The sequence below is a fragment of the Elephas maximus genome, chromosome 24 (genome assembly GCF_024166365.1).
Source record: "Elephas maximus indicus isolate mEleMax1 chromosome 24, mEleMax1 primary haplotype, whole genome shotgun sequence".
Classification (NCBI taxonomy): domain Eukaryota; kingdom Metazoa; phylum Chordata; class Mammalia; order Proboscidea; family Elephantidae; genus Elephas; species Elephas maximus.
Window position 1 is genome coordinate 43,133,321 of NC_064842.1, and position 18,446 is coordinate 43,151,766.

General features: G+C 48.7%; 1 protein-coding gene across 1 annotated transcript in view; it reads left to right on the forward strand.

Annotated features, from left to right (window-relative positions):
* The window catches only part of QSOX1 (quiescin sulfhydryl oxidase 1), a 46,958-nt gene that overhangs the window by 6,950 nt on the left and 21,562 nt on the right, over positions 1–18,446 (forward strand). The window contains exons 2-5 of the mRNA XM_049868311.1: positions 4,123–4,223; positions 12,712–12,757; positions 13,331–13,433; positions 15,880–15,970. Coding sequence (XP_049724268.1) covers positions 4,123–4,223; positions 12,712–12,757; positions 13,331–13,433; positions 15,880–15,970 — 341 coding nt within the window. The remainder of the gene's footprint in view (positions 1–4,122; positions 4,224–12,711; positions 12,758–13,330; positions 13,434–15,879; positions 15,971–18,446) is intronic.

Genomic DNA, 18,446 nt, shown 5'->3' on the forward strand with positions numbered 1-18,446 from the left:
ATCATCATCCACCCCTAACATCCTCCAGTAGTTTCCCACTTGTTACAGCCGGTGAGTTGATTCTAACTCACGATGACCCTGTGTTTGCGGAGTAGAACTCCACAGGGTTTTTAAGGCTGCGACCTTGCAGAAGCAGATTACCGGGACTGTCTTCTGAGGCACCTCTGGATGGCTTTGAACTGCCAGCCTTTTGGCTAGTAGTCAAGTACTTAACCATTTGCACCACTCAGGGACTTATTTTTACTAGCCCATCCCCACTCTTACATCCCTTCCGCTCTTTATTTCAGTGATGTTGAGCTCAGATTTCGTTCTGGCCTCTTTTGTCTATTGCAGTAGCCTTGAATAAAGTCATCCATGCCTGTTTAACCTTGTCCCCTACACTTTTCTTTCACATCTCCTTTCTTCTCTCTGGTACTGGCTACACCTGGTCCCTGTGCTCTCTCCTCTTTCAGCTGGGCCTTTCCTATGAGCCTCCTCAGAAGAACATGACCAGAACCCTAGGCACAGAACAGAAGGAGCCAAGTTTAGAGTGTGCCAGATGGCCCCAGGAGATGACCTATGCTTCCCACTCTTCCCTAGGCCTCCCTTGGGGGAAGAGGGCCACAGAAAGAAGGCCTGGGTATCATTGCTTTATCTCCTGGACCTTCTCTCCCTCCACCCTACATTATCCAGGTGCCTAACAGGGAGTCCATTACTTCCCTCTCCCTCTCCCCTGGCCCTTCTAGAATCCAGGCAGCTTGATTATAGAAGAAGAAAGTACTCTGAAGGCATTGAGGAGCTCATCTGTCCTGCGGCCTTGCTTTGCCTTTATGCCTACATTCTTAGGTGATTGGCTTTAACCTCACCTCCACCTGGACCTGAGGATAAACTGAGGCTGAGGGCAGAAGAGAAAATGTTCCAGGACTAGAGCTGCTGAGAGAAAGGTCCCTGGGCTGGGTCGACTGTATAATTCAGTAAACATTCACTGAATGCCTTTTGTATGCTAGATGCTGGGGATGGAAAAATGAAGACATTTAGGAATGGAGAGGCTTGTAACTGTGTAGTGGAAATGGGAGCAGGGGCCCTGAACCTTGAGCTTGTAAGGTGACTGTTGGTGTTATTGTGTGCTGTTGAGTCAATTCTGACTCCTAGTGACCCTACAGAGCAGAGTAGAGCTGCCCCATGGGGTTTCCAAGGACTGACTGGTGGATTCGAGCTGCTGACCTTTTAGTTAGCAGCTGTGGCTCTTAACCACTGTGCCACCAGGGCTCTGGCTCTTGGTGGGTAGGGAAATAGTATTCACATTACTGTGCCTGACAAATGGAATTTGTTGGGAGGGCAAGGGTGGCCTTTGGGGAGGCTTTTTCTTACGGGAGTGGTGTGGAGACATGAGACGGTGCCTATGATTTCAGGGAAGGAGAAAACCTTCAGCATCCCTAGAGTGTAATTTGGGGAAGTGGTAAGAGAAGAGGCTGGATGAGTGGGCAGAGGTCAGATCAAGAATGGCCTCATGGCTATAGGTTTTCTTATACAGGCAACGAAAGCCACCAAAGAATATTGAGTAGAGAGTGATCTAAACAGATCCACATGTAGAAAAGATCATTTGAGGGCTGGGTAGACCAGTGAGGGACAGAGCACGTTAGAACTTCAGTGGAAAGGGAAATAAGATTATTGTGTTGATCTGAAGAGGACATGCCATAAGAAACCCTGCAGAAGCTCACTGGGCACAGAGGAATCCAGATCTGATGTCCAGGCCAACCTAGGACAGGGAAGAGGAGATAGGAGGTGAGGGTGGTGGGGGGAAAACTTTTGGAGGAAGAGACTGGAGGCTGGTTGGGATTAGCAGATCCACATGGGCAGACTACCCAGCTGTGCCCCTGCCAAAGGGTGCCAACACTGGTGAGGTAGAGGGGGGAGCTAAGAGGAGAGTGTCAGGGAGGGAAGGAAAGATGCTGTCCTGAGCACAGCATCTGACAGCTCTGGCCCAACGCCCACCATTTGTGCAGGCTACTCTGCAAGGGAGATTGAAAGCCAAAGGACCAAACCAGTTTGCAGACATTTGATTGAACCTAAACTGCAGCCTTTATGGGCCAGGGGAGTTGAGAGAGTTCCTCAAAAGGCATTTGGTGAGGTGGGGGGTCAAGGGAAGTGGTATGACAGGATATGGCTTACTTGTCTCTGCTAACCAGATTTTCAAGTCTGTCTCTGCTAAACACTTCAAACCCTCTCTGTCCACCCCACCCCCTACCACACACACCCAAGTACCCACACCCCCTCCCTCTTGCCAGGATTCCAGAAGCTTCAGTGCCAAGAGTAGACTGCCAGTGAGAAAGGGAAGCTAGGAGGAGGGAAGAGAAGTGGGTGAATGGGCGTTGCCTCAGACCTTCCTCCAGCCACCGGCCCCCACCCGTGTCAGCCTCTGGGAGGATGAGCTTAGTTGCTCTGAGCCTTTCAGAGCCTTCCCTTGTGAGGGATGGTCCAGAAGTTGCCTGGGAGGTGTGCTGCCTCTTCCTGCATCCCTGTCGTGAAAGTGAGGGGAACACTCCTCCCATGGGAGCTCTGATGCCTTCTGAGATAGTATCTGTCAGACATCATAGGAACAGGTTCTGGGGTGGAGTCAGGGGTCCCGGCAAAACTGTGATTCTAAGGGATGTTATTCAGATATTAGCACTCTGTGCTTATTGGGAGTTAGGTGGGCTGCCTGGGTCTCATTCTTCCTCTCTTGTGCTACAGATCGAAAGTATGGGGCTGTGGGTCTCTGTGGTTGGGCCCTGTGGAGCCATCTATGGTCACCAGGCAAGCTTCTGCCTTCACTTCACTTCTTATCTGTCTCAGAGGCGCCAGTGGCTCTAGATCAGTGTGGGAGTAAGCCCAGACCCCTCTGGGCAAGCACTCATAGGCCCCTTCCTGCCTCCCAACAGCCTAGTGTCTTTAATGAGTCCCTCGTACTCTGCCAGTTCTCTCCTTCTCGCCTTTGCTTATGCACTTCCCTGCCAACTCTGCTCACTGTCAAGACTCAACTCAAGTTCCTCCTCTCCTTGGAGTCCCATGGCTTAGTCCCCAGGGCAATCTCTCCTATGTCCAAATGCCTTTAGAGGTCTGTGCCACATACTTGGGCACCAGTCGACTGCCATCTAACTGTGTGTGTGCTTCATGTGTATATATCTTCCCTTCCAGCTGGAGTACCTCATCGCAGGGTGGGGTGAGATTTTAATGGGTGCTCAAGGGGCTCCTGACCTGGAATTAGAGTCCAGGAGACCTGCCTTGTAGTTGAGTTTGTTTTCTCTTTCCCAAATCCTGGGTTGAGGCCCAGATGGTGTTCTTATTCTCTCTGCCAGTAAGTGTCCATAGACGGAGGACTTGCAGCCTGGGGCCTGATGAAAGAACAGGGTGGCCAGGCAGCTGGCCAGGGGCAGCTATAATCTCTTTCCAGAGGCAGCCATTCTGGCCTCGGGGCTTCTTTCTTCTCTGAACTCCGAGTCCTTCACTCTTCCTCCCCTAGGCCTCCTCCCTCTGTTTCTGGCTGGGGACCTGGTCCCCAATACCCTCTGTCCCACCCAAACTGGGCTGTCAGTACCCTTGGCCCCAGAATCTGTCAGTGAGGGTCCACTGGGGAATTCTAGAGTATCTGAGGTGTGCTCTCCACCCTTCTGGAACTGATCATCTCTAGAGGGCAGCAGGGACAGAGGTAGTACCTGGGCCTTTCCCCAGGACGGCCAGGCACCTCACTTGTCTCTTCAGCTGCTTCTCTTAAACCTGTGCCCCAAAGGATATGGCATAGAGAGTGACCGATCATATCCACAGGTGGAAAAGATCATTTGGTAACTGGATTGACCAGTGAGGGGCAGAGCACATTAGAGCCACGGTCAGGAGGGAAATAAGATTTTTGTGTTTACGTTTGGTGACTTGTGCTTTTTAACTGTGTCCTAAGTACGGGCCCCTTCTTGTGAGGCTCTGGCTAAGTTCAGAGTAACTGAATTATCTCCCTGGCCCTTTTCTGAGGAAAGTGTGACCTTTTCCATGAGCTTTGGAGTCAGGTGCTGTGGGGCAGGTGGGAACGGAGTGGGGCATCCTGTGGGGGAGGGAAGCAGGCAGGGGAGGCGCACACCCCCTTGCTTACCCCAGGCTTATTTGTCTTTTCAGACTGGAGGCCGGCACTGAATCTCGCTGCCCTGGACTGTGCTGAGGAGACCAACAGTGCAGTCTGCAGAGACTTTAACATCCTTGGCTTCCCGACTGTGCGGGTGTGTGGCAAGGACGGGAAAACAGGGCGGGGGACAGCTCTGGTGGAGCATGTTACCAGTTACCCTGTGTTTCCCTGGCATCTGTCCTGGCTGCCAAGCTCTGTGGGATGCCCTGATGCTTCTGGGGTTGGTTAGTTTAAATCAAAACCCCTGGATTCTTCTGCTTGATGGAACACCTGATGTAGAGGCAGAAAGGCATGTAAATTGGGAGACTGAAAACAAAGGTTCATTTGGTTTGGGAAATTCTGCCCTTTAGAAGGGAAAGGCACTATGTGTGCGTGGATGTGTTCGGATGGGTGGATTTGAGCTGGGAAATGATTATCCCCTGGGCTGGCAAGAGCTCCCAGTTTCCAGGGCCCCTTTCCAGTTCCTCTCCCTCCTGACCTCCTAGCCTTAGAAATCTGATCAAACCTGTAAAGCTAGGACTCAGGCTCTAGCCCTTTGTGGGCAGGATCACACTCAAGGGGCCTACTGGTCCCCTGGACAGGAACCCCAGAAACACCAGCACACCTCATCCTCATCAGGTAAGTGCCTTGAACCTACAGCCACAAGTAGCTCACAGATGAGCCATCAGAGTAACTTCACCCCATGGTCACGCAGCATTGATCCCCAGCATGGACATCATCAGATCCAAGGCATGAGGACTCTGTCACCCCAGCTCGGGCAGAAAGTGGCATGAGCTTTGTGTTGATGCCTTGCCTGCCAGCCAGCCCACCTCGGGGCATCAGTGGCTTAATTAATATCTGAACAGCCTCCAAGGCTCTTAAATAGAAGGCCCTGGAAAGCCCAGAGCAGCAAAGCTCCTGCAGTTATAGTTAGGGCCCTCCCCAGGGCTCAGGCCCAGCTGCAATCCAATTAATTTTCTTCCAGATTAGAGAATCAAAGGGTTGGTTTTCTCTACCTGTCTTGAGAGAGTAGTGAGGACAGAGGCAATACCTTTACCTTCAGCTATAAATAAATAAGCCTCTCTCCACCAGAAGGGTATCTAGGAATAGCAGTTTCCTTGACAGCCAATAAAACTAATCAGGAAATGCCTTTGAAAGCTGAAATGCCAAGCATTGTCCCCGGAACAGGATATCTCTGAGCTCAGGGACCTCAAGTTCCAAGCAGAAACATGAGCCACAACTCAGCTTGATTACTCCAAGAGAATTCATCTGGAAAACAAGGCCCCTGTCTCCTCCAAGAATGTCCAGTTCTAATTCCATGTGACCTTTCTGTTTCTCGTGCCCAGTGAAACTCTGCTGGATTCAGGGTTTCCGTAGCCCAGTGGAGCTACCCTCCTAGGCTGTTGTTACCACTTAGGGTCAAGTCTCAGGTTTAGCTGTGACCAGGCTTGTCTGGGGAATGGCGTGGCAACCCAGCAGTTCTGCCACGTTTCTTAGAGCTGGCAGCAGAGAGATTGCTTATCTTTCATCTTTTTAAAGTAAAAGACCTCCCTGGCATTTCCATTGTCCCTTCCCTCTGTTCTATGATATGTGACTGAAAATACTCAGTTACAGGGCACTCTTCCTTTTGCTGAAGCAGCCCTGAGTGGGAAGCTCTGGGGGAAAGCAGTATGGCAGCAACAGCCCTTGTTCACAGGCTGCTATTCTTCTTCCGGCGAGAACCCACTAGAAGGGAGTGTCGAGTGTCGTTGGTAATGTGGCCAGGCCAGGTCATCCTGTTGTGGCTCTGTAGGGCCTGACACCTGGGGCTTTCTGTTTCTGCCTAGGAGAGGCTGGGTCCCCGTGGGTGTGAAGGAGGCAGTTGGGAGATCCAGAGGCCCCTCAGCACCTGTCCAAGTCACGCAGCACACGCAGCATGAATGCCTTACGTGATGAATCATCTCCTTAACCACCCAACTGGCTGTGGGAGGGGCACTGGCTCACAGAATTCGGGAGCTGGGAGGCTTCCCTGATCTTCTTGACCGTCCCCTGCCTCCAGACAGACAGCACCTGAATGGGCCGCTCTGGTAGTCATCTTCCAGTTCATAAGATCTCCATATGCCGTCCCCAAGCAAAACCTTCCCTGCCTCTCCTGAGCAACTTGCTGTTCACTTTAGGCCAGGGAAAGACACTCAGTGCCCTGAGCTCAGCATTTCAGCCACGGGGCAGTGGTTCAAGCTGTTGGCGGCTCTGTGCTCCAAGGCCCTAATGTGGTGGCTTTCAGACATTATTTACCGTGACCTACAGTAAGAAATACACATTTTACATTGAGATCTGGAAATCGGTTTGTTATCTATTATCACTGAAACAAAAGTTTCGTACAGCAGTACTTACCCTCACGAAATGCAGTAGACACTGATATTTTTGGTTCTGTTGTATTCATTACTTTTTATAAAGTGCAGGCTGTGAGTCACTAAATCGATTTTATAACTACTAATAGATTGCTACTTTGTTTGGGAAACACTACTAAAACAGATTCCAGATCTTCAAAGATTCTAGCCCACTGAGAGTCCAAGTTTGTGGGTGTTGTGGCTACACACTGGAAAGCAGAGCTGACCCTAGAAGTCTGCCTGGCCGCCAGCCACCAGAGAGATAGCCCCGTTGCCCTTTTGCCTCCCGGGGACTGGAACTTGTCCTTGCCCTCTCTGCCTGTAAAGGATGTGAGTCTGAGGGAGGACATGTGCCAAGCAGGGGGAGGAACGAGTGTTGCCAGTATGATGGGACAGGCCCACACAAGAGTCTGACTGCCCCCGGTGACATGAGTCACTGTCCCTTTCCTCTACCTCCTGCCCCTTGTCACCATGAAAAAACTGTGTGCTCTACCAGCCCAGCCTGTTTAGCAAATGCCTGGCCCTGCAGGGCGGGCCCAGCCGTGTCAGGTCCACATCAGACTGGAGCTGGAGCCCAGCTGGAAGAAAACAAAGGTGCAGGGGAGGGAAGGGCTGTTTTGAAACACGTTCTGGCTAGAGTTTGGGGGCCTAGAGGCTGGAACTTCTGGGGGAAAGGACTTGCCCACTATCTCTGCAAGTTTCTCCATGACAATAGGACTGCCTCTCAGTGGGTAATGGAGAGTGACCCTTTGTGGCCCAGGGCCTGGCTGGGGTCAAGATTATACAGTGCAGCAGGAGCAGTGGAGTAGGAGAGGACAGAAGTCTTCTCTTTATAAGATTTGAGGAGATAATTGATATGAGTTCAAATCCTGGCTCCACTGCTTACTGTATGTGACTCAGGAAGTCTCTTAACCATCCCCAGCAATGGGTCTCAGTTTCCTTGTCTATAAAAATGGGATGATAATATCTACCTAATAAGACTGTTGCAAGAGTGAATGAGGTCTTACTTGTGAAAGTGTGAAGACACTGTGGGGCGGGGGGGTTCAGTAAACGTTGCTTTTCTTCTTTCCCATTGCCTGTCTCATGGGGTCGCCTTATCTGTGGTTGCTGCATTTTAGACTGGCCATTCATCAGCAGCTATTGAGTGAGCATCTGCTGGGTGCACAGCACTGTGATCCCGGCTGTGGGAGAGGCCAGAAACCTAACACGTGTCTTCTGTCCACAAGAACACTCAGAGCTCACCAGCTGGTTGGGAGGCAGTGCGTGGTCTGTACACAAGTGAGTGCTGGAGGAATTTACCTGGGCTCCCTTGCTAATCAGGGAATGTTTCATGTAGGAAGTTGACTTCCACTTGGTGTTGAAGGGTGGATGATGTTTGCCTACAAGAGAGGAACTGGGCAGGGCATTGGAAGCAGGGGAGAAGGTGAAAGCAAAGGCCCCGTGTGGGCAGAGCAGTGTGGCTTGTCAAGGAAACCAGTCTGATTGGAGCAGAGGCTCCTGTTCAGGGGTGAGGCAGGCCTGGGGAAGGATGGAGCCCAGCAATGGCAGGCCCTTAAATTCAAGGCTGGGAGTCTGGATACCCCTGTGGGGTTGCAGAGTCTGGGCTGTTACCTTATGTGGTTCTTGCTAGAGGGTGCGATGTCAGAGAGGAGGACAGGTCTTCAGAAAGATGTCTCTTGCCTCTCTTTGAAAAGAAGAGATGGGTCCCCTTCCCATCTGTCTGCATCAGGAGGAAGCAGAAGCCTAGGGCAGTTGAGGATCAAAGACAGGGTATTCAGATTCCAAATCATTTGGACAAAGTAAATGAAATTGGCAAGGGAGAATAAATGCTTTTTTTGTTGTTGTTTTTTCATTGATTCATTTATTCACTCATTACAGCTGTCTTCCCCACTGATAGTCCACAAATATGGGAAGTGGTTAGGGTTGTGAATCCTTGTGGGCTAGAGGTGGGAGGATGGACCTGCAGGTGGGCTTACCATAAAATATCTGGAGAATCGATCGTTTTCCTTAACACTTGTTTTTAAAGTTTGAATTCAGTGCCACCAATGACCACCATTGGAAAGTATCCTTTCTGTTCAGCTTTGTTTGGCCCCAGGAAGGCAGTTGCTCCTTGGGTTGATAAAGACCTGCCTAATGTCACCTGGTTTTCTGCCTTTGGGGAGAAGCCAGAGGTCTTCCAGGGGCTCGAGTATTGGAGAAGGTAGAAGCTACCTGTAAGAGGTGAAGAAAAGAAAGGGAGGAGGTGCTGACTCCTCCTGGTGAAAAGAAAATTCACTCCTGAAGTCTTAATTGCCTGTTTCCAAGGAGTTGTGGTGGTTTCCCTTGAGTAGGGCACATGCCTCCACCAGCTGACTTAATAAGGATGCATTTTAATAAGAGGACAAAAATGTGCCCTTTTTAGATTTTAATGTGATTTGCTCATGAGCCTTCAAAATGATCAAAGGGCAGGATTCTCTGTTCAACTGAACAGATATCTACTAAGTACCTCCATGTCCTAGACAATGTGGGCACCCTGGGGCTTGCAGAGATGAACACAATAGGGTCCTGACCCCTGGCCACAAAATTGAGCCAGTGGATGGAAAGTTGAGGTAAAGATCGTTATAGTTGAAGTGTAGACAATGGGAGGCAGTGGAAGGTAAGATTGGTTCAGGTCCTGGAAGGCCTTGAATGCAATGATTTTGAACATTATTCCTAGGCAATAGGGAGTCATGGGAGAGATTTGAGGAGGAGTAACATGATCAGAATTGTGCCACTAGCCATAGTGGTATTGAGGAAGATGGTTGTATAATGAAAAAATTGATCATATTAAAATTTCTGTGCACATGAGGGGGGAGCAGGTAGAAACTGTTGCGATAGTCCAGGACAGGCCGTAGTCCAGACAAGGCAACAGATGGAAAAAGAGAGGACTGTTGAAGAGTTATCTCAAAGGTCAAATTCATAGGACTTGGTAACTGGATGATGGGGGTGTGGGAGTGGGAGACAATGGTCTGGGTGACAGACAAAATGACAAGTCACTGGTGAGATAGGAAACAGTTGGAGAAACAGGCTGGGGGAAGAGTGACTCAGTGTTGGAGTGTGTGTGTAAGATGTGACCTGAAACCTGTGTGGAGGGCACCCGGAGGAAGCAGAAGTCTAGGGCAGATGAGAGTCAGAGACAGAGTGTTCAGATTCGGAATCATTTGGACAAAGTAGATGAAATTGGCAAGTGAGAAAAAAATGTTTTGTTTTTTTTGTTGTTCATTCACTCATTCATTCCAAAGCATAGATTCAGCTCCTTCTCTGTGACAATGCCTTCAAGTACTTCTTAAGCAGAAGAATGTCATGTGGCTGTAGGAGAGATAGGGGTTAGGAAAGAGAAAAAGGAAGCAGTACAGGCAGGAGGTATCAAGGGCAGCAGGCATAGGAGAGGAGTCAAGGGCAGGGGGAAGGCTATGAAGGTGGCCAAAAAGTACTGGTCAGTGTCAAGCAAACCAGTGAAAGCAAAGAAGGAGACTGTCAGGAAAATGTGGCACAAAAAATGACAAACTCTAGCCATGGGGGAAAAAAGCAGGTGGTAATAACATCAGATATTGCAGAGAGATCAAGAAGGGCCTGGAAGAGGTCATTGAATTGGCCAAAGAGAAGGTCACCGCTGAGCTTTCCTAGAGCAGTTTCAACTGAGTAGTGGAGACAGGAACCAGAGCCAGCTGGACATGGGAATATAGGGAGAAAGGAAGTCAGGGGAGTGAGAGCAGAGTACTGCTTTTGAAAAATTTGGCAGTGCAGAAACGGGAAATGCAATAACTGGAGAAGGAAGGAGGGCCTCTCAGTTTCCATCCTCCATCCTGTGTTCGTTCTCTCTCTCTGTCATTTTTAAATTAAGAGGGATTTGAATCTGTTTGTAGACCTAGGAAAGGAGCTGATAGAAAAGTGGGAAGATAAAAGATTGATAGAAAAAAGCCTCTAAAGAGCATGAGGTATGGGAGCCAGCGTTCAGATGCTGAGATTGTTCTGGAAGGTGGAAGGGAAGCTTCTGGGGACGGAAGGGCAGACTGAGTGACCAAAACAGATAACTGGAGGTTGAAGTGGGAAGCCTCTCCTTTAGCCCTGCGTCTCATGTAAGGGCCTCTTGGAGTCCCTGCATTCTCCTGGGTCACTCTTGCTAACTGAGGCTCCTGGTCCTACTCCAAGCTTCCCATGGCTGGAACCTTGAGAGAAGGCTCAGCTGGGGCGAGGAGAGGCTGCCCTTTGATAGAGGTAATGCCAGCCCTTTTAATACGGACAGATTTGGGTGACTTGCTGGTTGATGGAGAAGAAAGAGTTACCATGTTCCTTTTCAATAACATTTCTTCAGAATGAAAATAACACCTGTAGCTGTGGGAAACCATGCAGGGTGAGGCCTCATGATGTCCGTAGTCTTTTGGGTTTTTTTTTTTTTTGTATGTGTGCGTGCCCATGGAAACAAGTTGAAATTTCGCCTGGCTGTCTATAAACAAGTGCACCATCATTGTTTGTGAACAAACTAAACCCCAAATAGCTGCATTTTCGATTTTGGTTCTGAGAAAAAATGTCAGTCATAAATGCTGTAATATACTTTGTCGCCTTGATCTCATGTCACAATCTAGGAAATCTGTGACCGTTTTTACAAATATGAAGATACCATAATTTCATTAATGCAAGATTTGCTCAATAAGCTTAAAGAACACTATTATAAATATGTGTGGCATGTGTAAATAGGTGGTTTTCACCTAGAACAAAAGTTTCTATGAATGCTTAACAAGGAGAGAGAGAGTGAAGCAGTCAGCCGAATAAGGGCCCAGGTGTGGTCAGAGGGAGCAGGAAAAGGCTGCAGGTGGGGAGAGATGAGTGGCTTCTCTGCAGTCTTTGTTCCTCATGTGGGAGAGGTGGGCAAGAGTAGCCCCCCAGATTTTAATTTCTGCCTCAAATGGCTGTAAACAAACTGAGTTCCAGCTGACCAATGTTCCCTAGTGTTTAAAAGATAGGAACAAGGGGAGATGGGGGGCGATGATGATGCAGTTAATGTTTATTGATCACTTACTGTATGCCCAGACACTGTGCAAAACAGCTTAGGTATATTGTCGTTGAGACCTCACAACAGTTCTTCAAGGTAGTTGGGGTCATCCTCATTTTAAAGATGAGGAAACTAAGGTTCAGAGAGGGTTATGGGATAGTCCAAGGTCACACAGCAAGAGCATAAGAGAACTAGGCCTTGAACCCAGGTCTGCCAGAACCCATGGTTATGACCCCGGCCTTCAACCATCAGCCTGAGATAAGGCTAGATGGCCATGCTGTTGGAGATAGAGGCTCCCTGGAGCCAAAAATGGCCCCAGGATTGGGGACCCTCAGGAAAAGGGTCCTACCTGCAAGCTCCTTCCCAGGCAGTTAAGTGGGTGTCTTCACTTCTGTCAGGACTACTCAACTCTGTCCCCTCCTGAGCCCAGGAGAGCACAGGCAAGAGCTTGGGCACTATCACCATTTGGGCAGAAGGCTGGATCTTAAGGAGATTGTCCTCTGTTTTCTCTGTCCTTCCGCCCCGAGAGGGTGGGGGACTAGACCAAGTGTCATATAATGGGAAAAGGACAGCAAAGGGATGGGTTAAATTGGCCTGTTTGAAACAAGACTATCTTCAGGGGCTCAGGCCCACCCTTCCAGAGGACCTACACTGGAGGTGCCTCCCTTTGTAGAGTGTCTGTTGTGCCAGGCCTCAGGCTAGGAGTTCTCAGTGGGTGGATACATCAGCCTCAAACCCTTTTTTTCTGAGATAAGGAACAAGGACGTATTTCCACAGAGACCATCTGACATTTTCCCAGGGATGTATGAGGTGACGTCACTTTATTTTTTCAGGTGAGTCTGCAAGGAAAAACAGCAATGGTTCTTCATCATTCATTTGTACAATAAATATTTTTCAGTAATTATCTACTAGTTACTGGTACTTTATAGAAATAGTCCACCTCTGGTAAAGTGTATGAGCTGCTGCCTATAGCGCCCCTCGGGTGTTTCAGAGATGTGAGGGTAGAGAGTGGATGTCAGAAAAATAGGAAATGGAGTCAGTTTCCTGCTCCAAGAGCAAAAGCTTCCCTGTTCTCCATGTATACAGATAAATAGCCTGAGGGTCAAAAAGTTAAGTAATTTGTCCACGGTCTCCCATCGTTCTTACTAACTGGGTCTCCCATCTTACTTACTGAGTCTTAAACTCAGATCCGCCTGACACCAGTGTTGTGTGTTTACTTCCAGTTCTTTAAGGCCTTTTCCAAGAGTGACTCTGGAACACCATTATCAGGTAGGTGTCCTGGCTCTGGTTGTCCTGTTGGCATTGTCAGTCTTTTCCTCTTCTGGCCTCCTTACTGGGGTTTCTATTGGGGTAGAGAGGCCTGACAACTGGCAAGATCTGCAAGGCTGGGGGGTTCCCCAAGTGAAAACCTAATTTGGATTTTCCTAAAAGAAAAGTATCCTTCCCAGTCAGGCTGGAACATGCTCTAGGGAAAGCTAGGCTGAAGAAGCTCCTCAGTTTGGCCCATCCAGCATCCTGGGATGAGGGTGAGGTGCCTTTCATGTCAAAATGGGATTGGATACAGAGGGGCAGACCAGACAGCCCCTGGTGGAAGCCCTCATGGGTCCTAGTTCTGAGGGGCTCCTTCCTGCCCTCTGAGGGATGGGTCTCCATGCGCTTAGGACCACAGGAGTAGCCCTGTACCCTCATTCCTCTAATAGAGAAAAGGACTGCCATATGCTTTTTCTTTCAGAACTAGCTCATGCTCTGGGCCCTTAGTTTCTATAAACGAGACTGGTAAGGGCACTGGAATGAATTCTCCTTTCCTCCCGACCCCGTCCCCGTGTCCATTTTCATTTACAGTGGCTGGAGCAGATGTGCAGACGCTGCGGGAGAGACTCATTGATGCACTGGAGACCCATCAAGACACGTGGCCCGCAGCTTGTCCCCCACTGGAACCTGCCAGGTATTTTGGGCTGGGACAGACTTGGTGCAGTGTGGGCCAGGATCACAGGCCTAGGAGTGAGGAAGTGGTGGGAATGGCAGGGCAGGGGACCCAGGTTGATTCTTCCTGCTTCCTTTGCCATTGGGGCGGATACCGAAGTCTGCCAAAGCACAGAGCCACTCTGGAGCAGCTGGTGGCTGGTGGAGGGCCTTTTATTGCTGGAGGTCCTAATCGAGGGGCCCTGTTGTTCTGGGGCTGCCTGAAACAGATGCAGGGGTGCATCCCACTGGGAAGGAAAGTTCCCACTGGGAGGAAAAGTTCTCCAGGTGGTGCCTACTGCCTCTTCTCATCACAACTTGCCCTTAGGAACATTTTGGGTTTGCAGCAGGATTTTGCGTGATCTAACCCAGGGAGGGTCACTGAGAGTCAGAGTGGGCAAGAGAAGAAAAAGGCAGTAAAATACTGTTTAGAGAAGAAGTGGGTGGTGGTGGTCAGCAGCGAGAGGAAAGTGAAGATGGTCATTTGTCTGAGCAGGTGCTGTGCCTGGCAGGTGGGGGTGGTCCTTGGCTGTTATGCAGAGTGTCAGGCACAGTGGCTGGTGCCGTCCGTCTACTTGCTTCCCAAAAGGCTTCCAGGATTGCCTCTTTTCTAGGGAAATGAGGACAATGAGGTGCATGGGTGTCTTGCCCTGACTCCCAAAAAGATGGAGACAGGTAGATTGAAAATACTGTGTTCTTCACTTCTGGATGAGAACTCAAGATAGGATAATGCCCACCTTGGGACTCTTGCAGAGGACCAAATCCAAATACCATCAGGGACTGCTAGAGGGAGCCCCGCCTTGGAATGCAATGAAGGTCCCAGGTGCTGAGAAAGCCTCATGAGACAGGCGCTTAAAGGCTAAAGTCTGTGTACTGTTGACTCTTCAGAGCAATACATAACCCTGCTGAGAGGTTATGTTTCCAAGTGTCAGTTGGGGTTGAATCCAACTTAATAAAACTCCTTTATCATCTTTCCAATTCTCCATCCTCCCAGAGGACCTCACAGAGCCCTGGACCCAGTACATGGTCTTGATGTGGTTTGGGGTTCCATGTCTTCAAAACACCCATGCCAGACTGTAGTCTGGTCCTTATTTCTTCCTTTTCTCAATGGCTGTCTTTCTATCTTTACCTCTGTTTCTCTGTCTCTGTGTCTCTTACACACACACATATACATCCCTTTTGGCGCATTTTCATCTCTAAAAGATCTCAAACACAACAAATCAGGCAAACTTGCCAGCCTTTCTCGAAGTGATCCTCTAAAGAGCTCGAAGGAGGAGGTAAAGATGGATGAAGAAAGATGAGCTGCCTCTTCCGGAAGCCTGAGGGTAGGAATTGATAGGGGTGGGGCTGACCATAGCATAAGACTTGCTTTTCTGCCAGCCTAGGGAAGGCTTGTTGAAGTGGTCTGGGAGGTCATCTGATGCCACCCTGGAGACTGTCAGTAGCCATGACACTGCATCTAATCCAGTCATCGGGTAGACTCTGGCCCACACCGCTCTAGCGTATCCATCACTGTGCCGGGCTGGGCATTGCCCTAGGCTGCACCTTCCGTTTGCCTCATCAGTGGACCCAGTAGAGGAAAATAGGTCTCCAGACTGGGGGACCTCTAGGGATAAAAAGAAGTTGCAGCCTCCCTTTTGCCACGTGACTCCTGGCCTGTTGGCCTCGTAAGCATGTGTGGTGATACTCTGCATTTAATTGGGATAAGGAAACAAATCATTTTTGTGTTACGCAGTTATCTCCTGTTGAAACTTTGACTTTAAAAAACAATTTCTGGTTTATTTAGGGGAGGGATAATCAAATGTGCCTTTGTAGTCTCCACTTCCACCTTTGTTCTGGGCTTCAATTTCTTCATCATAAAATGAGGTTGAATTAAATAGCTTCTAAGTCTTCCTCACCCAGGACTTATGATTCTTTAATTCCTTTTTTATTTCTACCCCAGGGGAGGAGAAGGTAAATCTCCCAGTTGGTGGTTACTTGCCACAGATCAAAGCTTGTATCTGATGATTCTAATTTCCGGTCTCTCAGAGGAACAGTAACAACCATATTCAGTAAGCCTGGGCCTTACCTAGTATATAGAGACAACTCGTCTCAAAGCATCCTTTCCCAGTCCTCTCCCTAGACTGCCTCATCCTTACTCCTAACTCCTAAAAAAGAAACTGAATGAAAACAGAAAAACAACAGCAGCGTGGATCAAATGAAGAACCAGGGTTAGGTAACAAAGACAACATCCTCTGAGATGGTGGTTTTGGTTTACTCCCCCTGGAGGGCTGGCAGCAGGAGACTTCCACAAAGCCTGGTGTGGAAACAGGAGGTTTGTATGGCTGTTGGGTACTCATAGTACCGGGTCACCCACATCTGGTGGGGTCAGCAGCTAGGCCGTATTCCCACTGGGTGTGGAGACTGACTGTGAGAGTTGTCTCTTGCAGGCTGGAGGAGATTAATGGATTCTTTGCAAGAAATGATGAAGACTATCTGGCCTTGATCTTTGAAAAGGAAGGCTCCTATCTGGGTAGAGAGGTGAGCCACCCTCAGGTTCCTTGCAGCTCTGGGTAGGCCTTGGGAGAGAGCCCCAGTTCAGGGGCAGGGCTTTTCCTGCCAATTCTAGGGTCTGGTCGGTGTGCATTTCTTGGCCTTGTGCGATCCTGACCCCTGCTGGGAGAAATGGGAAGCGTAGGAGCTAGACCATTCCATCTTAAAACCTTTATGTCTGCTTTTGTTCATCTCATCAAAATCAGGTGTGATCACACTTGGTGTTTACTGAGCATTGAATTAGATTGCTGACATACATAGTTGTTAATCCCCACAATTAACGAGGATGATCAAATAACACATCCAGGATTACACAGCTAGTAAATTGATGGAGCAGGGCTTTGAACCAGGTCTGGCTGGCTCCATAAGCCCGTGGTGTTTCCTCACAGTTCCCTCCCCCACTAATCAAACTGGAGTGAATAAAGAATGTGGAAGGGACGTTAGAGATCATCCAGTCCCTTACATGGGGAAATGGGATCTCTTATAGGAAACCCTGGTGGCATAGTGGTTAAGTGCTATGGCTGCTAATCAAAAGGTCGGGAGTTCAAATCCACCAGGCACTCCTTGGAAACTCAGTGGAGCAGTTCTGCTCTGTCCTATAGGGTTGTTACAAGTTGGGATCAACTCGATGGCAATGGGTTTTGGTTTGGTATAGGTGGCAGGTAACAGGACCAGGCAGGTTTGAATTTCTACTCTATCATGTACATGATATGTCTTGGGGCAAGTTACCTAAGTTTTCTGAGCCTCATTTCCCTGACTAGAGTAGTATAATTACGTTTCTTTATAGTATTTTTTGGGAAGTCAAGTGAGGCAATTTAGATAAAGGACCTGGATTAGTAACTGGTACATACCAAACCCATTGCCATCGAGTCAATTCCAACTCATAGTGACCCTATAGGACAGAGTAGAACTGCACCATAGAGTTTCCGAGGCTATAATCCTTACCAAGCAGACTGCCACATCTTTCTCCCACAGAGCAGCTGGTGGGTTCTAACTGTCAGCCTTTCAGTTAGTAGGCAGGCACTTAACCACTGCACCACCAGGGCTCCTTAACTAGCGTGTACTGGTGCTGTATAAAGATCCGCTCCCCTTGCCTAATGCAGAGAGCTCTCCATTGTAGCACTGGCTCATGGACTTCTCTACAGACCACTTATGAGCTTTTCCCAGGTGCGTGGATAGACGGGCCAGTGCTTGGGAGATGTTCCAAGACAGTGCATGGAAAAAGACGACACATGAGGGGTGATGAAATGAAACACCACTGTTAGCTCTGAATGGTTTTCCTGCTGAAACTCTTCAAGCACGGTTGAGAGCTCTGAGCTAAAACCAGAAGCTTGGTACCTGACTCCAGGCCTCTCAGCTCCAAGAGGGGATGCACTGGGAGGCAGGGAGGAGGCAGAGAGCTTTGCTGAAGGAGTGCCTTTCTGGGGTCTCAGTCCATGCCTGGGGCCATGCCTGTCACATAAGAGGCGATTGGTAGATGTTGGTTGGAATCAGCTTTTCTCCCACACTGTCCCCTGAGTAACCAGGGTCAGGGTCCCCCTGTGGACTGAGTCAAGGGCCCTGTGCCTATGCCTGTTGGAGGTGTTTAGGATTAGTTAGCTTGAGAGGCAGCAGAGCACAGTGGCTAAGAGTGCAGGCTTTGGAGCCAGACTGAACTGGGATTTAGAGCCCAGTTCAGGCACTCGCTAGCCATGTGGCACAGGTGCATTATTTCTCTTCTAGCCTCAGTTTCTTCATCTGTAAAATGGGAATTTTTGAAATAAATACTTGTTTAGCTACTATGTGCTAGTCATTGTTACAAGAACTTATAAAATTAGGCCATTCAATCCTCATAACAGTCCTATGAGGTTGGTCCTGTTATTATTGTTTTAATTTTGCAAGTAAGAAAATTGAGTCAGGAAGAGGCTTAGTCCAGGTGGAGCCAGGATTCAAACTCAGGCAGCCTTGCTCCAGAGCACAGTATACTGTGTTCCCTCTCCTGACCTCCTAATGGTAGTTCCTACCTCATAGTGTTATTTCTAGGATTAAATGAGGTAATCTATAAACAGACTCATAGTGACCCTATAGGACAGAGTAGAGCTGCCCCGTAGAGTTTCCAAGGAGCACCTGGTGAATTCGAACTGGTGACCTATTGATTAGCAGCCATAGCACTTAACCACTACGCCTCCAGGGTTTCCCTGTAAACAGCACGTGATACATACTCAACAAATGTTAGTTTTTCCCCTTTTTATTTCTTTTAAAAATGAAATCATACCTGACTAAGGATATTTTCCTGATTTTGAATATAGAGAGAAAATTTTATAAACGTGAATAAGAATGAAACCACATTTTATCATGCCTTTTTTTTACAAATGGCTTTTATTGGATAAGGTAAAATTATATTAAGCTGGGACTGTCCTAGGAAATTCAAGATGGATGGTCTCCACAGTTCCAAGGCCCTTCCTTCTGGGCAGTGCTTGGCAGT